Source organism: Puma concolor, chromosome E3 (assembly GCF_028749965.1).
Source record: "Puma concolor isolate L17-30 chromosome E3, mPumCon1.1.hap2, whole genome shotgun sequence".
Classification (NCBI taxonomy): domain Eukaryota; kingdom Metazoa; phylum Chordata; class Mammalia; order Carnivora; family Felidae; genus Puma; species Puma concolor.
In genome coordinates this window covers 25,998,109-26,022,503 of record NC_141682.1, presented here as the reverse complement: position 1 = coordinate 26,022,503, position 24,395 = coordinate 25,998,109, and the positions used below count along the sequence as shown (strand labels likewise).

Below are 24,395 nucleotides of genomic sequence, written 5' to 3'. Positions count from 1 at the left end.
GTGCCGGCTGGAGATGGAGAGGGTGCCAGAGAAATAGTTCATCTTCAGAAACTGAGTCCCAGCACTTGGCCAAGGTCCCAAAGCACTGCATACCTGAAACAGAGGGACATCTTGAGCCAAGAACTTGGCCAGGTTGACATCAAGCAAGGCCCGGAGCAACAGGACACTCTCATCCTCCTCGGGATACTTGAGCTTCAGGTTGCCAGCAGCAGTGAGCACAGACTTGACTGCACGCATGCCATAGTCATAGTGATGCTGTGAGGACAGCTGCTCCGAGCACAGACGGTAGGTTGCGACAATTTTCTGGGCGAGACTGGGAGGGCAGAGACATGTCTGCAGACTGGCAGAGAGGACCAGCTCCTGCTCATCAGACATTCCCAACATCCCTGTATCCTGTCCCTTCAGGAACCAGACCTATTCATGGACTTGATGGAGAAGCCCCATCATCTGAAGTCCTTTTAACAGTTACCAGGATGAGCTAAGGAAGAGTTCTCTTTCAAAGTTTGGAGGAAAAAGAGTAAGCATACACACATGTGTATACAACCTACTATACAAGAAATTGTATGGGTATATACTTTTATGTGTATATGTGAATATATGAGCACACACACATGCACAAACACACATTTTGGAAGAAACATCAAACTATCAACAATATTAACCCCTGGAGAATGGAACTCAGGGTCACTGAGAAGAAACTTGCTTTTTTCACTTCTATAACCTAACAATTTTTTCCCATATCCATTAAAGTCAATAAACGGGGGAGCCTGGGTGGCTCAGTCAGTTAAGTGCCTGACTTCGGCTCAGGTCACGATCTCACAGTTCGTGGGTACGAGCCCCGCATTGGCCTCTGTGCTGACAGCTCAGAGCCTGGAGTCTTCTTCAGATACTGTGTCTCCCTCCCTCTCTGCCCCTTCCCTGCTCACACTCTGTGTCTCTCTCTCTCTCAAAAATAAAATAAACATTAAAAAACATTTAAAGTCAATAAATGTTATGCTGTTGACAATGTTAATTCTAAATCATATTAAAAATTTCCTCTTTAATCTTGGAATAATTTCATGTTTTAAAGTCTTGCCTTAAGCTGTGTGTGTGTGCGTGTGTGTGTGTGTACACAGGGTTGGGATAAAGAGAAGATGAGTGGCCGATTTCTTTAGCAGAAGTCCACGTATATATAAAGAGAGAGGAGGCTCTTTCTTGGGAATTTGGACCATTTCCTGGTCAGGACCAAAGCCAGGGCTAAGTTGCTGTCACATCAACAAGGGAGCCAAAGTCCATTTCTTGTTTCTTTTTTTCTTCCAATGGGCAACCTAACTTGAATCCACCACACAAAAGGCACTCTTTCAGGACCTTTAGAACCTACTGGAAAGCCAATATCACATACCTTCTGGAGTCCAGAAACCCCATGGAATAGAGGGAAATTTCCCCAATGAGGGCGTAATCTGGCACCATCATGGCAACTGTCCGGAATAAGGCCTAGAAAACAAATGGCCAGAAAAGAAAAGAAAAGGCCACTGAGAACCTGAACACATACAGCAAACTCTGGGAGAAGGTGTATTTACAGATACAAAGAGAAGCAGGAAAGTCATTCACACCATTCCAGTGAAATCAAGGAAAGAAAAGCAGGAGGACAAGTCAATGCCGAAAGACCGTCTTTGTTGGGCAGATCCACTGCCCAGCTAACCTCCCCACTGGCCCTGTCTATGTACATGTTGCCACAATGGGTCCCTCAGTGGTTACGTGGAAGGCCTTAGGTGCTGGTATTCTAATAACACCTCATTTCCCTATGCCAAATGAGTACCGTTCAACTATCAGACCTTTCCTTTGTTCATTAAGGACAGAGGAAGTCATTTAGGAATGCAGGACCAATATATATCTGAAGAATCTTGAAGTCAAACAGATACTGATCTGAGTACTTGTACTGCTGCCTATTGGCTGTGGGCAAGTAATTTCCCTCTAGTTATTTCACCTCAAAATGGGCCAACAACTGTATTGTTCTCATGAGAACAAATGATATCATATGAGTGAAGTGCTTAGAACAGTGTGTGGCACATAAGTGAGTGTTCAATAAGCATCAGCTATTGTTATTACCTTAGATCTTACAGAAGTCCAAACAGTCAGTTACAGGTAGAGCCAGGACTAGAACCCAGGCTTCCTGACACCACCCCCTGGTGATTTCTGCTATACCACACTATCTCACGAAAGCTGCTTATACAGACTTGACAGGGTTGCTGGCTGGGAGGGGTGTGGCAGGGGGTGGGGGGGATTACAACCGTTGGGTGGTAAAAATGAGAAATGTGGGTCCAAATTGCACTTTGGTGCTCATTGGCCTATCCTGGCCTAGACGGGAGGAGTCATTACTAAGGATCTCCCTGACTCTTTTCCATTTGGGGGGCAGTGAGAAGAAGTGTCTGAATAAGATCGCAGAGCACTAATCAGACGCGTTTCTGGCACATGAAGTACTCATATGGGTTTGTCTGGGTCTCTCTTGTGTCTTCCACTCTTGTGTCTTGTGAATTCCACTCATGGAATTAATAACATAGAGGAAAATCCATAAAGAAGCAGGCCTAGAAGTCTCTCTCTGGTCCCTCTTTTCATGCAGTTGGGGTGCTAGGGTCTCCTCGTACAGGAGATCCAGCCATTTTGTACTTTGGGTTTTTTCCTTCCATCAGAGCACAGTCTACAGCCTATTCCCTTGAAGATGGCCTGGCTGACTTTCCCTTCAGAGGCACCTTCCTTCTCTACTAGCAGCAGGACCAGTAGCTGTTACCATGGCTGCAACTCAGGCCAGCTCAGCAGTAGGCACTGGGGACATACATAATACTTCCTTGTCCTCTCTGCAGCTGGTTGGAACAGCTGTTTTGATATGGACACCACTTCAGCTTAAGCAGGCTGGTAATGAAGAGGACCTCCATGTGGTTCTGCCTAGGTTTCCCAGAGTTCTCTGTGACTACCTTTGATGCTGTCTTATGAGATGTTTTTGTTTGGCCTACAGTGATTTTTTTTTTTTTTTTTTTTTTTTTTTTTTTTTTGCATTTAGCCAGGATCACAACAGTCAGATTACATGTAAAAATCCAAATGTCTGGCTTTTCCTGAAAAATGAGAAGATGTGACAATTCCTGCTTGGCAACAGTAGGCTGGCGGCTAAGTAAGGGCTGCTCCCTCTAGAGGGGGCATTTGTCAGAGTCCCTACCAAGCCCAGCTGGTTCCTCTCATTGACCTCCTGTAGACAACAGAAATAGTGACTCTTGTTCTAGTGTTCATTGTCTTCTAATTGCCATTGTTCATTATGGATATATGCCCCTCCCCCACGAGACATTGTTGGGGCAACAGTTAGGTTCTGGGGACTAACTTACTACCATTGTTGCTTCACTATTAATTCTCACAGCTGAAAAATGTCACCCATTATTTGCCTTCTCTGTGAGATCTTCTGTTACCTCCAGAGGTTTCTACACCATAAAATACACGCAGAATTTATACACGCTCACGTTTACCTTGAGGTTATCTGGCAGCTCAGCCCTGCCAGCATATCCAGGGTTCATGGTGATGAAGACAGCGCAGGTTGGGTTCAGAAGGAGCTCAGTGCCTTCAAAGATGAATGTCTTTAGCTTCCGGACAATGGCTTGCTGAATGCTGAGAATCTGCTGAGCCACCACAGATAGCACTTCTACCTGGAGTGAGAATAGTGGGCAGATGTGAGCTCTTGCTCTGACAGCCACCACCCAACTCTGCCAGAGTCTCCTTCACTTAGCAATGAAAAAACCCAATCACCTAAAAACCAGACCTTCACCTTCAAAATTACAAGAATGATTTGGGGTTTTGGTAAAGAAAAAGAAAATTGATGTGTGTGTGTGTGTGTGTGTGTGTGTGTGTGTGTGTGTGTGTGTATGTGTTACTAGTTTCCATAGTATTTTATCTCTGTTCCAGCACCTAGCATAATGCTTGACCCATAGTATGTACTCAGTGTTTATTGCTTCCCATTGCATGTTTACATTTCCTGACCTAAATTCCCTACCCAAATAGAATTAATCACCCCCTCTCTTTTGTGATGCCTCTTTTGTACCACTACCATAGACTTCTATCATATTCTATGTGCTTCACTTACTTTTTATTTCCCTTTGCTAAATTCTAACACTCAGAGGGCAAAATCATTTCTTACTTATCTTTGTGTCATGAACAATTGCAGAGTATCTGACATATACTAGCTACTCAATAAATTTTTGAATGAGGGACCGAAGGAATGAATATACTGAGGATCCATATGTATATAAAATATGCACTTTGTCTCCTTGGGACTGTTTTTGTTTAGTTCATTGAGTACTTACTCTGTGCAACAGTCTTAGAGGAGACATAAGGCACTGTCACTGAGCACCTAAGAGCCCAGAAAAAGGCCCCTGCATATCCAATCCCTGCTCTGTAGTCCTGTTGCAGCATTACCTCAATTCTGTTGAACTCATCAAAGCAGGCCCATGCTCCAGCCTGGGCCAGTCCCTTGAAGAACTTCCCCATGGCTTTGTAATCCAGACCATCTGAGCAGTTGAAGACCACACACTAGAGAAGGAGAATGTGGGCACCATTAGGGGTGGGTTCCCTCATATCTGAATTACCCTGCACCATAAAACACGGGTGTGGCTCTTCTCTTCCTATTCCACTGTAGGAGCTGGGGCCCAACTCTGCCTCCCTCACCCTTAACCATCTTGAACTTAATGCCCACTCCCCTGATAGGAGTCTAGACAGGGATGACAAGAGAGGGTGAGAACAGACAGCATTTCCCTACCTGCTTGGCCAAAGCTTTGGCCAGATCTTTTGTGGTTTCTGTCTTTCCTGTACCAGCTGGTCCCTCCGGAGCTCCCCCAAGGTTCAGCTTCAAAGCCCCCATCAGTGTCCTAAGGGAAGAAAATAAGAATTCGGTGCCCAAGTCCTAAGACACAGGGAAGAAAGAGACTTTTGCTTTATTTTGTTTTGACTCCTACAAATAGCTTTAAATTTTTTCCCTGATTATATGACCAGGATATCATCATTGTAAAAAATTCTGTTTTACTCAGTACTGTAATCTTAGAGCCTGGTGCATGGGTGGCACCCATAAACATTTGTTTTAATGAATGATTGAATGGCTAAATGAATACATACACAAATGAATCAAATAAAGGTAAAAAATCTTCATAAACTCCACACATGAAAGATTACCAGTTCTAATGGAGTGGTGAAAATAAATCCATTTCTCCCACTAGATTATGAACTCTTGAGTTCAGGACCTTATTTGATTCAGTTTGATACAGTAGGGGCAAAATAAATATTAGAAATTAATGATGTGTTAAGTGTGGCGCTACAGTCCATTGTATGGGCCTCTATAGTTTCAGTTAACACACCATCTTCTAATCATCTATCTCTCTCCCCTGACCCCATTAGATTGAGGGTTTCTTGAGGTCATGCATGGGGCACAGGAGACTTTAAGAAATGACTAGTGAATAATGAAACAAATGAATGAAGAACAAAAATCCAGAACACAGAAAACAGGTGTTTGAGGACTTTCAAAGGACAAAATACTCAGGAATTGTCTTTTTAATTAAAAAAATTCCACTTTAAGGAATATACAAAATCAAAGAAAATCTAAACATCACAAAGTTGACACATTCACAAAGTTCACATTTCTAATGTTATGAATACCAAGGAAAGTGGAAAAGCACTTTGCTGAGCATAGAATGACTACGTCTCTCCATCAGACTGGCTGGCTGAGCTTGGAGACTCCTTGCCTGAGTCCTTCACCTGGCCCCTTTTGATTCTTTCGTCTATGGGATCTCCAGGCACCATCTTGATTCCTGCCACTGGAGAGCTTTCTACTTAAATACTGTGGCATTTTTTTAAAAAAGTTCATTTATTTTGAGAGAGAGAGAGAGAAATAGAGCACAAGCAGGGGAGGGGCAGAGAGAGAGAGAAAGAGAGAGAGAGAGAACCCCAAGCAGACTCTGCATTGTCAGTGCAGAGCCCGATATAGGGCTCCACCCCATGAACTCTGAGATCATGACCTGAGCTGAAATCAAGAGTCGACGCTCAACTGACTGAGTCACCCAGGCACCCCAGTACTGGGGCATTTTTAAGGACAGGCATCAACATTCTGCTTGTTGGTTTAGCCACATTAATTTGCATTAGGATTCCTACTGGGTTCTCATTTCTGGCCTAAGGGCTAATTTCCACGCCTGTTGTGGGACCATGATAATTAAGGACAAAATTCTACAATCTGAGTATCTGAAATGTAGAGGGTAAAGGTTACAAACTCAAGATGCTCCACACCTTCTTCCCCAGAAGGTTTTCCTTCTGGCATTCTATTCACCCTTCAGGTCTTGGGGGAGGCCCAGAGGTTACCTGTAGCAGCGGTCGGTGAGGGGTGTAATCACCAGCCGGGGGGAGTTCCCCAAGTACTCATAGCCATATAAGACTTCTGTGGTGATCATCTGCACCTGTACATCCTTTGAATCCCAGTAGTAACGCAGCTGGGAGATCCACTGGAAATCATTTAGATCACAAATATTATCCTCAGATAACTTGGCCACCACGTCGCGAGCTATTGGAACAGATGCAGATGTGGAAACACACAAATGCAGAGCCATCAGCATACTCATATGTCCAGAGACTGCTCAGGATGTCAGGACATTATCCAGGCCACCCTTCACTATCCAAACAGTTTCAGGCTCAACTAGCTTCCCTGCCCACTCCTAACCTACAGGCAGCAATATCTTTCAGAAGCTGGACTTTGCTTCTCCCAAGAAGCCTGGCAGAGAACATGCTACATTGTCTTCTCTCAGACAGTACAGCAGAGGCATTAAAAGTGCGTACTGTGAAGTCAGACTGCCTGGATCCAAATTCTGGTTCTGCCATTAACTAGCTACGTGACTTTGAGCAGGTTGCGCAACCTCTCTCTTGAGTTGCATAATCTGTAAAATGGGGATAACATAGTACCCACCTTCTAGGTGGGTTATTAGGAGGTTAATAACTAGAAGGTTATTAGGAGGATTAACTGTATATACAGTTTACCTTTGAACAACGTAGGGGTTGGGGTGCCTAACCACTGTAGAGTCAAAAATTTGCTTATAACTTTCAACTCCCTTCAAACCTAATTACTAATAGTCTACTCTTAGACTGGAAACCTTACAGATAACAAGTGGCCAATTAACACATATTTTGCAAGTTATATGTATCATATACTGTATTCTCACAACAAAGTAAGCTAGAGAAAATATTATTATGAAAGTCATGAAGAGACAATACATTTACAGTACTGTATTGTACTTATTGAAAAAATTTGCTTCTACGTGGACCTGTGCAGTTCAAACCCAGGTTGGTCACAGGCCAACTGTATACACAGACATGTATATACACACATATGTACACATACATGTGTACATATATAAATATATATCCACATATATATGCAGATACAGATAGATGAAAGAAAGAAAAAAGGAAAGATTATATAAATACTAGCTATTGTTATTGTTCCTAAATTCTGGGGGGACTGACCCAGAGAGATTTGCAATATGTAGTTACCCCAAATGCTATCAAATCCCCAATATGGTCCTTTTGACCCTGTTCCAGGCTTCTAGGATATCCTAGGAGAATACAGTCAGCTTGGCCTGATGCAGTTGGCAAGGGAAGGGGTCCCTAGAACCCATGGTTACATATAGTCTTTCCATCTCGGGATGGAAAGATGGGAGATATACTTCTGGGTGTCCTTCTTTCTCTCATAGGATTATGAGCCTAATTTAATTTTCTCACAGTTATGGGAGCCCTGAAGTTGAAGAATAAATAAAGGTTTATGAGAATCATTAGTTATTTTTTATGGAATGCTTGGATGAGAGCTATTGAGATCTCATAACTAGGACAGTAGCCTGAATTTAGTATCTCAGAAACATAACTTTGCAAAGCGATGCTTCTGTTAGTCTACTGCCCCTCTGTGAAGAGAAGTCTTCTTCATGACAGTAAAATCCAAAACCCTCCGGAGAAGAGTCCTTGAAGATTACACCAATAGCTCTTCCGTCCTTCCTGAGGAATGTAATTCCCCTCCAGGTTCTTCAGAGAAACCACAGAGTAGTAGCAGGAGTAGGGGTCTCCATGAGGGATCCAAGAGGAAGATGACTGTCAAGGGACTGAGTATGGGGAATGCCTGCATGATGCAGCATGTGTGTGTGTGTGTGTGCGCGCGCGCGTGCACGTGTGCGTGCCTGAGTGTGTATGTGCAAATGTGTGAACACAACCATTCTGGGGAACCCTGGGCAGTAACCACACATGCACTTCTTACTCCTAGTAGATGAAGTTCGCATTCTCCCTTCTCTCTCCCTGATTTCATGCTTGTCTATCCAAGCAAAATTAGATAGAAATGAGCATCAATCTTAAGGAGAACAAGATGCCACAAAATGCCAGGAGGCAGCTGGGTGTATGAACAAGAGAGACACTGTTTCCAGGCAACCAGCTAGTCCAGCCCTAGTTTCCTTGGTGGTGATGGAGTGAGGGTGAGGGGGTGGTTTGTTTTATATAAAGGCCCCAGTTCTTCCTCCTCCTCCTCTCCTTTTTTTTAAATTTTATTTTTTATTTTTTTAAATTTACATCCAAATTAGTTAGTATACAGTGCAACAATGATTTCAGGAGTAGATTCCTTAGTGCCCCTTACCCATTTAGCCCATCCCCCCTCCTACAACCCCTCCCGTAACCCTTAGTTTGTTCTCCATATTTATGAGTCTCTTCTGTTTCGTCCCCCTCCCTGTTTTTATATTATTTTTGTTTCCCTTCCCTTATGTTCATCCGTTTTGTCTCTTAAAGTCCTCATATGAGTGAAGTCATATGATTTTTGTCTTTCTCTGACTAATTTCACTTAGCATAATACCCTCCAGTTCCATCCACATAGTTGCAAATGGCAAGATTTCATTCTTTTTGATTGCCGAGTAATACTCCATTGTGCATATACATACCACATCTTCTTTAACCATTCATCCGTCGATGGACATTTGGGCTCTTTCCATACTTTGGCTATTGTTGATAGTGCTGCTATAAACATGGGGATGCATGTGTCCCTTTGAAACAGCACACCTGTATCCCATGGATAAATGCCTAGTAATGCAATTGCTGGATTGTAGGCTAGTTCTATTTTTAGTTTTTTGAGGAACCTCCATACTGTTTTCCAGAGTGGCTGCACCAGCTTGCATTCCCATTTTTTTTTTTAAAGGAATTGCTGGAAGGCATTATCTCTCACCCGTTCTCTCCCTGCATACACTGCCCATTTCTAGTCTCTTGGGTTTGGAATCAGACAAAGAATTACCATTAAATCAATGACATCAAATTACAAAACAGCTTCTGCTACTTAGTAGCTGTATTCCTCTCTGGTGAGTTATTTAACCCTGTAAGCCTCAGGTTCTTAATTTGTTAAGTGTGTATAAAAACAAGATAATGTACGTCAAGCACTGAGCACAAAGCCTCGTACCTGGTGGGTATTCAAAAATATTAGCTATGGTCAGCCTCAAGAAAATGTTCCAAGTTGGTGAATCTTAGAAATGGCTTTGGCCATCATGGTCTCAGTGAGAGGGCCCTGCTTAGGGGTTCCCTGGAAATAAGGGTGGGGATGGGAGAGAAAAGGAGGTGGAGATTCATAGAAGCCTTGACTTCTTATTCCCTCACCTTACTTACAGTTAGAGAACCCTCTCCCTAACAGGAAAGGAGACCCTGAATCACTCCATCCAGGAGAATGGAGAGCAGCAAGCCTGGTTGCTATTCCTAGACAGTCAGAAATGCCAGAGAAGCCTCCTTGCTCACCATGGACATCGATGACCGTGAGGGCCCCGAGGGTGAGTCGAGCCCCACTGCTTAGCTTCCCTCGAACCAGCTGGACAATCTGTGCGATCTGATTGTTGCTCTTTTTCAGAAAATCCTGGCAGGGGCACAGGAGGGGACATCTGGTTAAACTGGATTCTTCTCTGTAATACCCTCTTGGGGAATGGCACCATCCACCAGCCCATGGCCCAAGCCATCCCTCCAGCAACCTTTCCCTCACTCTCTTCATTAACCTCAAGACAAATTTCAAATGCATTATGCTAACTGAAAGAAGTCAAATTGGAAAGGCCAGATATCTTGATTTTATTGTTATGATACTGTGGAAAAGACAAAATACAGGAGCAGACAACAGCTTGGTAGTTGCCACAGGCGTGGAACAGGGGAAGGGATTGCTACAAAGGGAGTGAGGGAACTTTGGGGGGCATGCAACTGTTCTGTATCTTGATTGTGATGGTGGTTACACGAATGTATGTGTTGAAACTCAGAACTGTACACTAAACAGGGTGAATTTTACTGTATATAAATTATGCAGTAAATCAGAAGTTTAAAAAATGGAAACTTTTTCAGATTAAAGGAGACACAGGAGATGTGAAAAGTAAATGTATGTAAACCATGATCCTGGAACAGATTAGATAAGAATGTATTTTGCATCAATGTTGGTTTCCTGATTTGGATAATTATAATCATATTGTGGCTATTTAAGATGTTAATTTTGGGTGAATCTGGATATGAGAACTCTTTGCATTATTTTTGCAACATTATTTGTGAGTCTGACATTACTTCGAAATAAAGAGTTAAAAAATACAAATACATTTTAAAGAGGAAAAAAAGTGAGACCACCTTAGGTCCATAGCTCACCTTCCCCACTTCCTAGCTATGCAGTTCTGGGCAAAATAGAGTAACCTGCTGAGTCTTAGTCTCCTGTTCTGCCGAGTCTAGATAATTTCAGCTATCTCTTGGAGCTGTTTTGAAGATTAAATGAAATGGCGAAGCACTTGGCACAGTGTGAATAAAGCATCCAGTAAATACTGATGGTTGATGGTTGTTATTATTATTAATAAGGTACCTGACACATAGCCAAAAAAAAAAAAAAAAAAAAGCCTTTTCAATGCCTCCCCATTGCCCTTGCTGTGAGTCTGGAAAACTCTTGGTGATGCATCTTTTTTTTTTTTTTAAGATTTTATTTTTAAGTAATCTCTACACCCAGTGTGGGGCTCAAACTCACAACCCCAAGATCAAGAGTCCCATGCTCTGCCAACTGAGCCAGTCAGGCACCCCTCCCCACATCTTTCTTAACCACACTCATTCCACAGCTATTCTGGACCAAAGTGCCTTCAGTTGCTGGAATGCACCACATTTTTCATCTTCAGACTTTTGCACATTGTGGTTTCTCTCTCTCTCTCTCAAACACTTTCTCCTGTTTTTTGCTTGGCTAATCCCTGTTTATATTTTAGGTCTCCTCTTAGGCACCATTTTCCTGGGAAATCATCTCTAATCCTAACCTCTCTCTTCTCTCCTTCCTTCCCATGCTTCTTGAATCCCTAAGCTTTCCTTATCATACTCCTACTGAAGAGACTTTTTATCTCCCCCACTAGACTGTAAATTCATGAGGACAGGGACCATGTTGCTTTGATTCACTTCTAATTCCCTTTGCCTAGTAGCATCATTTCAGCACAGGGCAGATGTCAAACAAATATTTATTAAAGGAGTACTGGATGGATGGATGGATGCATGGATGGTGATCCTGTACCAACATTTGCTTCCTTTAAGACACTGAGCCACATCATTCAACACACAGGTACTCTATGGCACTGATGTGTGATGGGAAGCAGGCTCTCCTTTTACAGGTAGGAAAACTGGGGCACAGAGATGCAGTCACAAAAATCATAATTTTTTAGTGTTTCAAAAGTGTGAAATGAAATACATGAAAGCAGTCAGCAAGTGTAAAGTATATTTGTAGGAATTATCAACATGGAATCTGTAGAAATTTGAATGCTGGTTAAATACTAATGTTCTAATTTTAAGGTATAAAACAAAATATAATAAACTAAAATATTTTCTTGTCTGCAGCCAGTCATCTACAGGGGGAATAACAGAAGGTCTAATGGGATAAATATGGGAAAGTATGTTTATGGTAAAAAGGTTGGGAATGGAGTTACAATTCATTTGTTCAGCAAATATTTAGCACCTATTATGTGCTCAGCATTGCAGTAACCCCTGAAGATATAATAGTGAGCAAAACAGACATAGCCTCTGCCCTGTGGGATTCATAGCCTGGTATCTAGCAGTGACTCATTTGCTAGTATTTCATTTAACTCTCCCACAGAAGAGTATGATGTTGTACTACAATGTGGTGCACTGTGGCTCATTGTAGAGCCAAGGAGACCAAGACTTAGATTAAATAACTTGCCCATGGTCACACAGCTAACAAGGGAAAGTACAAGATATGAACCCAAGTCCATCCAGGTCTTTTTTTTTTTTTTTTTTTAATTTTTATTTAGAGAGAGAAAGAGAGAGAAAATGTGAATACATATGGTGGGGGCGGGGGGGTGGGGTGGGGAAGGACAGAGAGAGAGAGAATCCCAAGCAGGCTCTGTGCTCTCAGTGCAGAGTCCAACATGGGGCTCAAAGCCATGAACCATGACCTCAGCCAAAATTAAGAGATGGACGCTTAACCGACTAAGCCACCCAGGCACCCCCCAAGTCCATCCAGGTCTTGAACTCTCAAGCATTGGCCTCCAAGGAAGGAATTAACTGGAAATATGCATGTCTGGATCTGAGGACAAGGAGGACTTCAACATTCTTGGTCTTAAAAGAAAGCTGAATGAAGAGTTGTAGGTGGGTTTGTGTTGAACTGCAGGTGGCAAGAAGTGGTAATGGTAAAGGAGGAGGGGAAAACAGGACCAGGTGGTATTTGGGCCCAGAAAGAAGATAAGAGGTCTCTGTTGATAGAAATTTTGCCAAGCTGACCCCTGGAAGTGAAGACTGATAAAAATTTAGTATATTACAGCCTAGTATTTCTACCTGGGAAGGATCATGAGAGGTGTTACACTAGAGAACTCCAGGATAGCCTCAATTCCAAATCCATCCCACCGTCCCCATGAAAACCCTGGCTTTCCCAATGTCAGAGTTGGATGCTATGATTTTTTCTTGTTGTTGTTCAGAAAATAGGGCTATTTTAAGTATATGTCATTCAAAGCTTAATCGAGCTTGAATCTCCTCTACAAGCTTCATGACAGGCTCACTTACTGGTAGGGTCTTTTCGACCAGGGCTTGGGACACCTCCTTGGTCCAAAAGATGGAAGAGACACAGATAACCACCTGGCCAGGCCACTGCAAGACCCACTGATTACGAGGGACCTGGAAAGGTGTGGGGGGGGGGGCAGATGGTAGGGTCATTTCATCTTGTGTGACTTAAATCAATGTCTGAAAAACATCCCCCACCACCTTACCCCCTCAAGAAATACAAAATCCTCCTCCACCCTCAGAAGCTACTAGGCTTGACATCTCTGGGATTACTGATTTATGTCTTCCTCACTGAATTTTATGAAAAAGAAAAAAAAATCATCAGCAAGCTCAACTCGTTTTTTTTTTCTTAAATTCCCAATCCAAGAATTTTACACAGTTATAATCAAGGAGCTGTTTAGTGAGTTTTCATACCCATTCTTTTTGATGTCTACATAATATTGTAGTGCTGTGCCAGGTTCCTTAGCCATGCCCAGCAACTCCTCAAACTTGTTTTTAAACTATAGATTTTACAAACTAAGACCAGAGGGCTGAATCTGGCCTTGCTTCTGTTTCTGAAAATAAAGTTTTATTTTAACAGAGCCATACCCATTGTTTACCTATCATCCAAGGCTGTTTTTTTGTGGCCCACAGAGCTGAAGACACTATAAAAACATTTACATTGCAGAAAATGTTTGCTGACTCTTGCTATATATATACATGCAATTGCATGAAATATTTCATACTGGTAGCCATTTTTCCTTAGTTTTTTAATTTAAAATAAATCACAGGACAAAGGATAGGCCTTTCATTTACAATGTACTACTACCAAGAAGGACAGCAGGGTCAGTACCCTGTACTTTAGTGGGAAGGTATTAACTGAGTATTCTTTGGTTTGATGGAAAGGGTCATGGGGGTGGGGCCCTGAAAAGTAAGGCAAAAAGGCACCCAAATCAAGGAGCACAAAGACCTGATCTGCCTACATTTAGCCTTGCTAGGAGCTGGCTGAAGAGTGATTGCCACCAGCTCTTTTTCTCTTGGCTTTCTTCGGTCATACCTTCTTTCCCTAAAATTTTGGGAGTTTAATGAGTTGTACTGTTTAGGGCTTGTGTAATGGAACCTAAAAGCCTGGAAGGGAAAATGCTTAATTGGAAGGGGCTCTAAAAAAACCTCCTACCATCAATTCATTTCACAGAAAGGACTTGGCAGGGAGCAGCCAGAGGGTTAAAGCTAACCATGTTGTCTTGTCCCAGCTGCTTCCATTTCATCGGAAATATGTACATCACCCCAAGATTCACAGGGAAAGAAGAGAGGGCACAGAGGGGTCAGGTGTTACCCAACAGGATTAGCGTGGGTTTTGGTAGAAGACAGAGGGGTGGTTATAACTGATCCATTTAACCCAGAGTTGTGGTTGCTGTACCAACACCCTGGCATGTATATCCCAATTCTCATTTACCTGGACATATGCTTCGATCCCAAGTCTAATAACTTCCTGCATACTGGCAAGCATCATCTGCTCCACCTGCTGGAGCCACTTTTCCACCATGCCCTGTGGGGCGAGACAAAAAAGGAGCAAGCTAGCCAAGCCCAGAGGGACACATCATGGGCAGAACCCAAGCTCTCTCTGGACCAAGGCTGGAGGGAGGCCAAAGGTCTGACACCCCTTCAAGCCAATATTCTCTAATTATATGTTTTATATTTATTTACTTATTTATATTTTTTCATTCTAGGAAGTATGTGTCACGTAAAAGGGGAAATGGGGGATTCTTGACACACATTTCACGTAATTTTCTGAAACAGACAACTTCTCAGGAAGCAAATGACACATTTATGTTTCAGTTCATAAAATAATTGCTCATTTCTAATGAGCAGTTCTAATTCTTGCCTTATTCCAGTGGTTCCCAAACTTTGTCGTGCACTGGAATGATTTGGAGATTCTTAAAAAATATGGATACCTGACTTCCACTCCCAGCTGTTTCAATTTGTTATGGATGCAACCTGGGCATTTGAATTTTATTTAAAGCTCTACAGGTAATTCAAATATGCATCAAATTATTCAGTTTTAGAATTTCAGGTAACTTCAGGCACCTGTGAGCTAGCTGGTATCTATTTGGTAACGTGATTCCTGGTTATTACAACTTATATGTGTGGCTGGCAAAAATGGTTAACAAAGCAAAGCCAAGAGTGCTTGTCTACTTCTAGTTGATGGTGCCATCATGTTCAGCAGAAGAGGGAGTAATTTACATCTTACTCATTATATAAGGACACTTGTATCAAAACCTGAGTAAAATGGCATTGATTCCATAATGTTTTATTGACCTTTAAAAACACCTGCCCCAGAAAGCTGTCTGACTAGATCACTTTTAATCGGGCTTTGATCATGGAGATCTGAACAGCATCGGCTGTTGGGTCTGATGCCTGTTATTGCCTCCACATGAAGTTTGGTTGAAATCCTTCCATAAATTTAGTGTGTCACTTGGATTGCAGTAAAACCCTCATCTTAGAGATGGGCAAATGGAGATTCAGAAAGATTAAGCAATTTCCCAAAGTCACATAGTCCTTAAGCTGTGGAACTCAGGTATTCCACACCCCGGCAGTATGGAGGTCGAGTCCAAGTGCTTAACCTATCAATATGCTCTCTGCTTCTCTCTGTATTGCTCTGTTATGGAGAAAAGAATGAAAATGAGTAAGAGGAGAGTTACTTTGGCTTGAGCTGGGTAGATTTTCTGTTTGAATGGAATGGTTTCTTTTTCTGAGCTTATCATGCCTACAATCTCCAGGCTGTCTGTAAACTCTAGCTTGGCAATTCCTTCGAAGCACTTCTTCAAGTGTGGCTGCACGCGGAGGGGGTCCTTGGTCTCTGACAAGATCTCCAGCAGCTCATCGTTTGACAGGAAGAAGAACCTATTTTAAAGCAAAAGAAGATGGCAACTGGAATCTCTTTTGAGAACCTCTTTTCCCAAGAAGGTGATACTCCCCAACAGATAGATGACACCCGTGAACACCAGATATATTCTAGAGTCTTCTGTAAAGCATAGAGGGTGGAGACAGTTTTGACTCAGAGCAAGACAAAGGATGAAAGCTGGTATATGTGAGTTTAATATGGCTTGGGGGCAGGGTGCCACCTTTTGGAGGGAACTTGGATACAGCAGTGGTTCTCAACTTCGCACTCTAGAATCACCTGTGGAGCTTAAAAAAACCTCCAATGCTAAGGTTCCACTGCCTCGAGAATCTAATACAAGTGACTTGGGTTAGGTCTAGGGATCTATAGTTTTAAAATCCAAGGTGATTCTAATATACAATCAGTACAGAACCATTATTAGAAGGAGAGAGAAGACTTCCTTGTCTTTCCTTATCTCCAGGTATGACAGAAAATGTTAACAGTGTGAAATAAGAAGTACATTATTGACCTATCTGATGTGGAGAACAAAGGCAAAAGGAAATGTAGATAAAATTAGATTTCCTTACAACTTGCAGTCCATTGCCAAATACTTAAGACAGGCAGAGTATGATATTCCTCCAGGAACTCACAACTGTCTTAATGTTAATACTTTTCTAGAGGCAAAGGCAACCTTCACTTGACAATAGCCAGACCTCCAGGATCCTGTTAAGTCTTCTTTAACATATGAAAATCCCTTTGGAAACTTCATTTGTCTCTACTCACCTCCCCTCTCCCAGCTCCAAAGTATATAATCAATTGCTCCTCCCAATTCCAGTGCAGCTCTCTCTGTCCATGGGTCCTGTCCCTGTGCTTGCTTGCTTGCTTGCTTGCTTTCTTTCTTTCTTTCTTTCTTTCTTTCATTCTTTCTTTCTTTTAGAGAGAGTGAGTGGGGGAGGGGAGGGAAAAGGGAGAGGTGGGGAAAGGGAGAGGGAGGGAGAGGCAGGGAGAGAGAGACAGCGAGCGAGCAGGCTCCACACTCAGTGCAGAGGCCAATGTAGAGCTCGATCCCATGACCCTGGGATTATGACCTGAGCTGAAATCAAGACCCAGACACTCAACCCACTGAGCCACCCAGGGGCTCCTCCATGCTTTAATAAAACCAATTTTTTGCACTTGAAAAATCTCAAAAATTCTTTCTTGACTGTTCACTCCCAGACCACACATCACATCACTATCTATATGGAGAGGACTTTACTTCATGTTTTAAGTTAGAAGATGGTAGAATCATTGTCTTGCTCAGGCCCTTAAGTCAGCAACCACAAACTTTTAGCAAATGTTCAATAGACAAACCTCTATTTTACAGACAAACTGTAACCATCAACCTGAAAAGTCCCATAATTGAGGGACCATATATTACAATCTTCACTGTGTATGGTCATGATATTTATGGCCATGATATTTATGGTTCCTCTTTACAAGAGGTCGAATCTATTTTTACATGTCTCAAACTTGGCCGGGCTCTGTGTCCTGCTTTGGCCTACAGACTATAGCAAACATGCATTTGTGCAAGTTCCAAGCCTAGACATTAAGAAGCCTTACAGCTTCCACTCTTGGCTGGCCTTGGGAACCCTGTGACCACCACCATGTGAATAAATTCAGGCTAGCTTTCTGGAGGATGAAAGACATGTGGCCCAACTATCCTGGCTGCTCCAGCCAAAAGGAAGCCAACCACTAGACAAGTCATTGAGGCTATCAATTGCCAGCTGACCAGGCACATAAATGAGCCCTGATGAGACCAGAAGAGCCACCCTGCTGATTCCAGCCCTATTTGCAAGACCACAGGATTATGAGCTAGATAAACAGTTGCTGTGTTAAGCTTCTAAGTTATGGGGAGGTTTGTTATGATGCAAAGCAAACTAATGTATTATAGCTGCAATGTTGAGCAGATAGGAAGAGCGCAATAATTATTTGTTGGCTGACTAACATACCAATATCTAATGAGGATATCAATTTCTCTCACTGCCAAGGGAAATTAACACAGGTGATCTCTATGGACTCATCAAGTGTGACAATGAATAAGGCTCAAAGGCCATAAGAGTAATAATTAAATTACTTGGATAACTTAACATAAAATCATTATTTAGCACTCCATATTTTCAAGACAAAATTAATTTCAAATATGTGAAATTATTCATTAACATTTTCAAAGTGTTTTCTGAGAGTGCATGACTTTATAAAAATGCGTAAGGAAACTGAGGTATTCATGGTGAGAGACAGAGAGAGAGAGGGAAAGAGGGAGGGAGAGAGAGAGAGAATAGAGTGTGCGTGTGTGTGTGTGTGTGTGTGTGTGTGTGTGTGTGTGTGTGTGTGTAATTTAGGGAGAAAAGCAGTCTCAGAGAGATTAAATAACAGGGTATCTTATACAGACTGCCTGGATTGAATTCTAGCTTGTCCATTTACCAGTCTTGTGTCTTCTGGCAAGTTACTGTTTCCTTATTTGTAAAAGGAAATAATAATAATGCTTCCAACTTCATAGGATTATTGTGAGTTTAAATAAGTTAATACATGTAAGGCACCTAGAGAAGTGTCCTGGTATATGGTAAATGCTGTGTTAGTGTTGGCTATTGCTCATATTTTTATAAGGAATAACAGGACAGGGTATAGGACTAAAAGCCCAAATCTCAGGGGTTTCCTCTTCCTAAGTTTTGTACTTCCAAGTTCAGGTTCCTTCCATGATTTGTGCTGTATTTGTGTTGTCCAAAACTGAAGCCATTAGCTGTACGTGGCTATCTACATTGCAAAATTAATATTAAATACATTAAAAATTCACTTTCTCAGGCACCCTAGCCACATTTAAAGAGCTATATAGCTACATGCACCTAATGGCTACTGTATTGGACAGCACAAATACAGAACATTCCTATCATTGTAGAAAGTTCTATCACACAATGCTGCACTACATAGACACAAGGACATTTGTAAGTCCTAAACAAACCATTTTTAAAAAATTTCTGGTGGAGGGGCACCTGGCTGGCTCAGTCAGTAGAGAATATGACTCTTGATCTCAGGGTCATGAGTTCAAGCTCCACACTGGGCATGGAGCTTACTTAAAAAAAAATTTTTTTTAAGTTTGTGGTGGAAAGCAGGAAACTAATTTTGTCTCCATAAAAGGGAACACAAAAATTTACTTTTCCTAAAAGCAAATTTGGATCAAACCAACATCCCAATTCAAGTCAAATGACATGGATAGATATCAGCAGTGAGAATCCTCTTTCTGAAACCAACCCTCTAAAATGACTTTGACTTTTACGCAGAAGCAAAAATATAAATATTTAACAAGAGTCAAATATTTAAAAACATACCTACCAGAAACTGCAAAATTTGATGTCAAAAAAACATTTAACTGTTTAGATGGCTAAATGCTTTACATGCATTATCTCCTTGATCTGCACAAATATATGAGGTAGGAGCCATTATTATATTTCTATTTTACAGTGAAGAACCTGAGGCTCAGGTAGATTTGCTAAAAGTCTCAAGATTAGTAAGTGGAAAAGCTGGGACTCAAACAGAGGTCTGTTTAACTCCCAAGTCTAGGCTCTTAATCAGGACTACTATATCCCTTCAACTGGGTATTTGACCATGATTTGGTTCCTACTGGTGTCCATTCAACCTCACTCTAAGCAATGACCAGAAAGACATGCCCTACTCCTGAAAGCTGTCTTGTGGGGAATGGAAAACGAGGAAAAAACTATGAAAAAGATTGGTAGAAGCCAACCCTCAGGATGAAAAATGTAATTCTAACTATACATGGGTCAAAAAGGTAACTCCAAACAAAAGAATAGTACTGAATACCTGGGGAAAAACAGTCTCTTCTTCTCCAAGTAATCATTCAGCCCCTTCTGGATGTCCTCTAAGAGGAGGTTGGCTTCCTGAAGCCTCTCAGCCATCCGTGGCTGGTCTGCTGCCACCAGAACCCTGGTATCTTTCACCTAGGTTCCAAAAAAAAAATAAGAATCACCACGGGGTTCCTAGATTCTGAGACTGATCATTGAGTATATGACCAAGCCCATCAATTGCTGACTTCCCTGCCCAGCTAACTGCCTCCTAATCCCACAAGGGTGAAAGCTCATACAACATGATCCTCTTCCTCTGGACATGGTCGACTCCTCCTTCTATAAAAACCTTCCAGGGCTCCTGAGTGGCTCATTGGTTAAGTGTTCAACTTTGGTTCAGGTCATGATCTCATGGTTCATGGGTATGAGTCTCGCATCTGGCTCTGTGCTGACAGCTTGGAGCCGAGAGGCTGCTTTGGACTCTGTGTCTCCCTCTCTCTCTGCCCCTCCCCTGCTTGAGTGCTCTCTCTCTCAAAATTAAACATTAAAAAATTAAAAAAAAATAAACTTTCCATTTTGTACAACTCCTTTGAGCATCCTATTATTTGTTAGATGGGATAGTGCCCAATTTATGAATTTTTTAAAAAAGCCAATTTGATCTTTAAAATTTATTCAGTGGAACTTTTGTTACTGAACACTTGCAACTGAAGAATCTTAACTAATATGGAGTTGGAGGAAGCAGGATATCATGAAAACTGGCTCCACTGGTTGGGCAATATAAATTCCCACTAACACAGATAAATATTCTTGAGATAAATTCTTTATAAGTGAGCCCCAATTTGAGTACACTTGACTTCAAAAAGGAAAAAGATATCATCTCTTAATGGATACCCCTGATTGCCCTGTATGCCCAGTGAACTCATCCTAAAAGGCTTGTTTCTGATGGTGCCCCCTTTGCAGCCTTTCTTGACACTCCCAGGCAACTAAACCACTCTTCTGTGTTCTAAAAGCTGTTTATATATACTTCTTTTATAGCTTTCTTATTTACCTCTGAGTCTTTCCTCACAAGACAGTGAATTTTATGAAGGCAGAAATCATATACTAGTCATCTTCAAGTTGTTTTCTGACTGTTAATTCAATGCTGGGTATTTAATAAACATTTGTTAAATAACTAGGTAACTGAATATGGAGAACGATTTGAATTCTAAAATGATCTTCAATCTATAAAAGTTCTATTGCATTATCATGTGACACAATCTTCTACCTCATTAGGAATGAGAACTAAATCATACAAACTACTAACAGTTGCCTCTAAGGAGGTAGGCTTTCAAAAGGCCTCCACTCTCTGTATTACATATTTCTACATTTGAATTTTTAGTAACAACTTTCAAAATTAGAAAAAAATTTTAAAAATATCAAATTTGAGGGGCGCCTGGGTGGCGCAGTCGGTTAAGCGTCCGACTTCAGCCAGGTCACGATCTCGCGGTCCGGGAGTTCGAGCCCTGCGTCAGGCTCTGGGCTGATGGCTCAGAGCCTGGGGCCTGTTTCTGATTCTGTGTCTCCCTCTCTCTCTCTGCCCCTCCCCCATTCATGCTCTGTCTCTCTCTGTCCCAAAAATAAATAAACGTTGAAAAAAAAAATTTAAAAAAAAAATATCAAATTTGAAAAAATCTAGTTTACTTATAAATTTCAAGGGACATGGCTACGATGTGCAGTGAGGAACATCTGTACAGCATCCCACATTCCTGATGGAGAGATGTGCTAGGGAGGAAAAACTTACCGCTTGGGACATGAGTGATTTCCAGTAACTATCAACGGTGGCAAATTTCCTGCCCTCTTCTGGCATCTGGGTTATGATGTCCTCTGAGCTGAAGATCGGTTCCAGGTACAGCCAGGCGGCTTGGCATTTCAACCAGGCCTCCAAAATTTCCTGCACACGAACCAGCTTTTCTTCCCATTTCTGTGAATTTAGCATTTCATATCTGAATCATTAACCTGCCACTCTGCAACACAGACCCATTGCCTGAACAAACTGGATGGATTTATTCATTCATTTGCTCATTCACTTGTTTAAGAAAGTACTTATTATTTGCCCCCAGTGTTCTGGTCATTACTCTAGGCAATGTGGATACAGCAATGAAAAAAACAAGAGTCCTTGCCTTCATGCAGTTTTCCCAATGGAATAATATTAATAGCAGCTATAATGCTTACTTTGTGACAAGCGATGGTCTGAGTGCTTTACATATATGAAACCAGTTTAATCCAACAGATTTATGAGGGAGATACTATTACAAATCTCACTTTACAGATGCAGAAATGGACATAGAACAGTTCAAGTAACTTTCCCAAGGTCACACAACAAGGTACAAAGCCAGAATTTGAACCCAGGCAGTCTGGCTCCAGAGTGGCCTTAGGTTATGCCACTTCCACAAACACTGAAGCAAGAAAGGAGCCTAAACCCCTACCCTTATGTAGTTTATATTCTAGATTACTCTAGCTCATAAAACACTTTACAAATGTATTTTTATTCAGTGCATTAAAATCGTCTCATCTTCTCTTTTGGCAGACTACTGTAAAGGCTCAGAGTGCCATATGCTTACTTGGATGGTTATTGCTTTCAGTCTTGAGTTATATATTTTTTCCAATCAGGAAAAAGTGAGCTTCTTTGTTAACTGAACTTAAAAATCTTCTCCCTCCTCCAGCAAACCCAGAGCTAATGAGACATCAAGAACCCTCAATCTCATTTCCTCTTACCCGGCATTCTGCTTCTATTGGTTTGATGAATGGGGAGCCACACATAGTCTGGGTCTTTATCACGTGATCATCAAGTAACAGCTGAATGTCATCAACCGCACACAAGATGCTTGTACCCTATGAATAAAGATTCCCCGACCGTTCAAAAGCACAAGCCCTCCCTCCCTGCCCCCCACTTTTCATGCTGATCTCCAAAGGGCCCACAGCTCAGATCTCCACCCAAGTGGGACAGAAATCTGTCTCACAGGGCATGGAATTTCTATTCTCTTCCTCGAAAGTGTTCTTAAAGACATTTATTTTCTACCTCCTTTGCAGAAATCAAACATGGTCCCAGCCCAGACCTACAACTAGTAGCTGTTGGGGACTGGGTGGGGGAAGGGCATATTATTCTAGTCCCTTCTCTATGTTCCTACTTCCACTTGCTTTTCTGGTTCTCTCTCAGGTAGGATGAGCTGCTAATCTGACTGGTTGGACCTTGACCTGTGGTTCCCATACTGTGTGCCAAGGTACCCCTGGGCGCTGCAGCAAACTAGCAGCAATTAGTTGTGGTTATTTAAAAATGAAACACAGGGGCGCCTGGGTGGCGCAGTCGGTTAAGCGGCCGACTTCAGCCAGGTCACGATCTCGCGGTCCGTGAGTTCGAGCCCCGCGTCAGGCTCTGGGCTGATGGCTCGGAGCCTGGAGCCTGTTTCCGATTCTGTGTCTCCCTCTCTCTCTGCACCTCCCCCGTTCATGCTCTGTCTCTCTCTGTCCCAAAAATAAATAAACATTGAAAAAAAAATTTAAAAAAAAATAATAATAATAAAAATAAAAAATAAAAATGAAACACAAATGTTTTTTTCTTTCCATTTATATGGATTAAAAAACACAGTTGTTGAAATGACACAAATACTTATTAAAGTTGTTTGAACCTTATTACTTCATAAACAAAGCTGTTAGGTGTTTCTTTCAGCCCGGGGAGGGGAACTATAAAAAAAAAAAAAGGTACCGAGACACAAAGGCGCCACACACAGAAAAAAGTTTGGGAACTTCTGCCTATACATTTACTGGGCCATATTTTACTAGGAGCTCAGGTTACTGTGCTTTGGAGGTCAGCCCCTGTGAATGGCACTCTTCTTCCTCCTGGGCCACTGTGGTGAGCAAGCTGATAAGGGTCTGCCCCTGTCTGGCAGGTCTGGCCTTTCTGGCTCTGTTTTCACTTCCTTCAAGCCCACATCTGGGTGGTTAAATTGGAGCTAGGATATATTCTCTCATGTACCTTCTACCAGTAGCTCTGCATCAGAAGGTGTGTCTAGCTCTTGATAAAGTGCTACTGTGACTCCCTTTTGCTGTCGATCCTTGTCTATAGTTGTGTCAGTCCCAAACTCTGAAGATGGGCCAGGTGCAACTGACCTGTTCCCAGGTTCCCCAGGTTCAACCTCTCACCCCAGCCCAACAGCCCCTAGCAGTATCCAATCCCATCAGGTGATGTAGCACCAAGCTACTGGCACTGTCAATGGCCTGGTCTTGCTGAAAGAGGCCCCAGTTCTCTTCCCTTACATTGGCTCAGCTATAGTTCCTATCCACGTGATCAAGGTGCCGTGACCATTCAAGTTAAAGCAGTGGAGAGTCACAAAAGATAACATGCAGCCTGGGGGACAGGGCGTTTCTTAATCTGTACTGCACGTTAGAATAAAAACCGGAGTGCTTGAAAAATACAGATTCTGTGGGTAAGAGGAGCCAGAAAGAATCAATTGCAGATTTTTTTTTTTTTTGAGATGCTCTAAGCATTGTTTACACAGGTATGCTTCTGAGAGGCCTGGGGAGCCCTCCCTGGGAGATGCTAACTCAGCAGGCTTACTCAGTTTCTTTGCACTGAGAAAGCCTGTAGCTCTCAATCAAAAGGC

At 42.1% G+C, this 24,395-nt stretch overlaps 1 protein-coding gene across 3 annotated transcripts in view; it reads right to left on the bottom strand.

The window, feature by feature from the left end:
• Positions 1-24,395, bottom strand: part of DNAH3 (dynein axonemal heavy chain 3) — a 170,910-nt gene that overhangs the window by 88,971 nt on the left and 57,544 nt on the right. For all 3 annotated transcript variants that reach the window (XR_015245692.1, XM_086692831.1, XM_086692832.1), the window contains 13 exons: positions 22,510-22,626; positions 21,536-21,715; positions 19,775-19,911; positions 15,744-15,945; positions 14,498-14,590; positions 13,066-13,176; positions 9,799-9,913; positions 6,361-6,559; positions 4,775-4,883; positions 4,435-4,548; positions 3,492-3,668; positions 1,382-1,473; positions 94-313 (listed from right to left, as the gene is read on the bottom strand). Coding sequence is in view for 2 of the 3 variants with exons in the window: in XM_086692831.1 (XP_086548957.1) it covers positions 94-313; positions 1,382-1,473; positions 3,492-3,668; positions 4,435-4,548; positions 4,775-4,883; positions 6,361-6,559; positions 9,799-9,913; positions 13,066-13,176; positions 14,498-14,590; positions 15,744-15,945; positions 19,775-19,911; positions 21,536-21,715; positions 22,510-22,626 (1,866 nt within the window). In the remaining variant the exon portion in view is untranslated. The remainder of the gene's footprint in view (positions 1-93; positions 314-1,381; positions 1,474-3,491; positions 3,669-4,434; positions 4,549-4,774; positions 4,884-6,360; positions 6,560-9,798; positions 9,914-13,065; positions 13,177-14,497; positions 14,591-15,743; positions 15,946-19,774; positions 19,912-21,535; positions 21,716-22,509; positions 22,627-24,395) is intronic.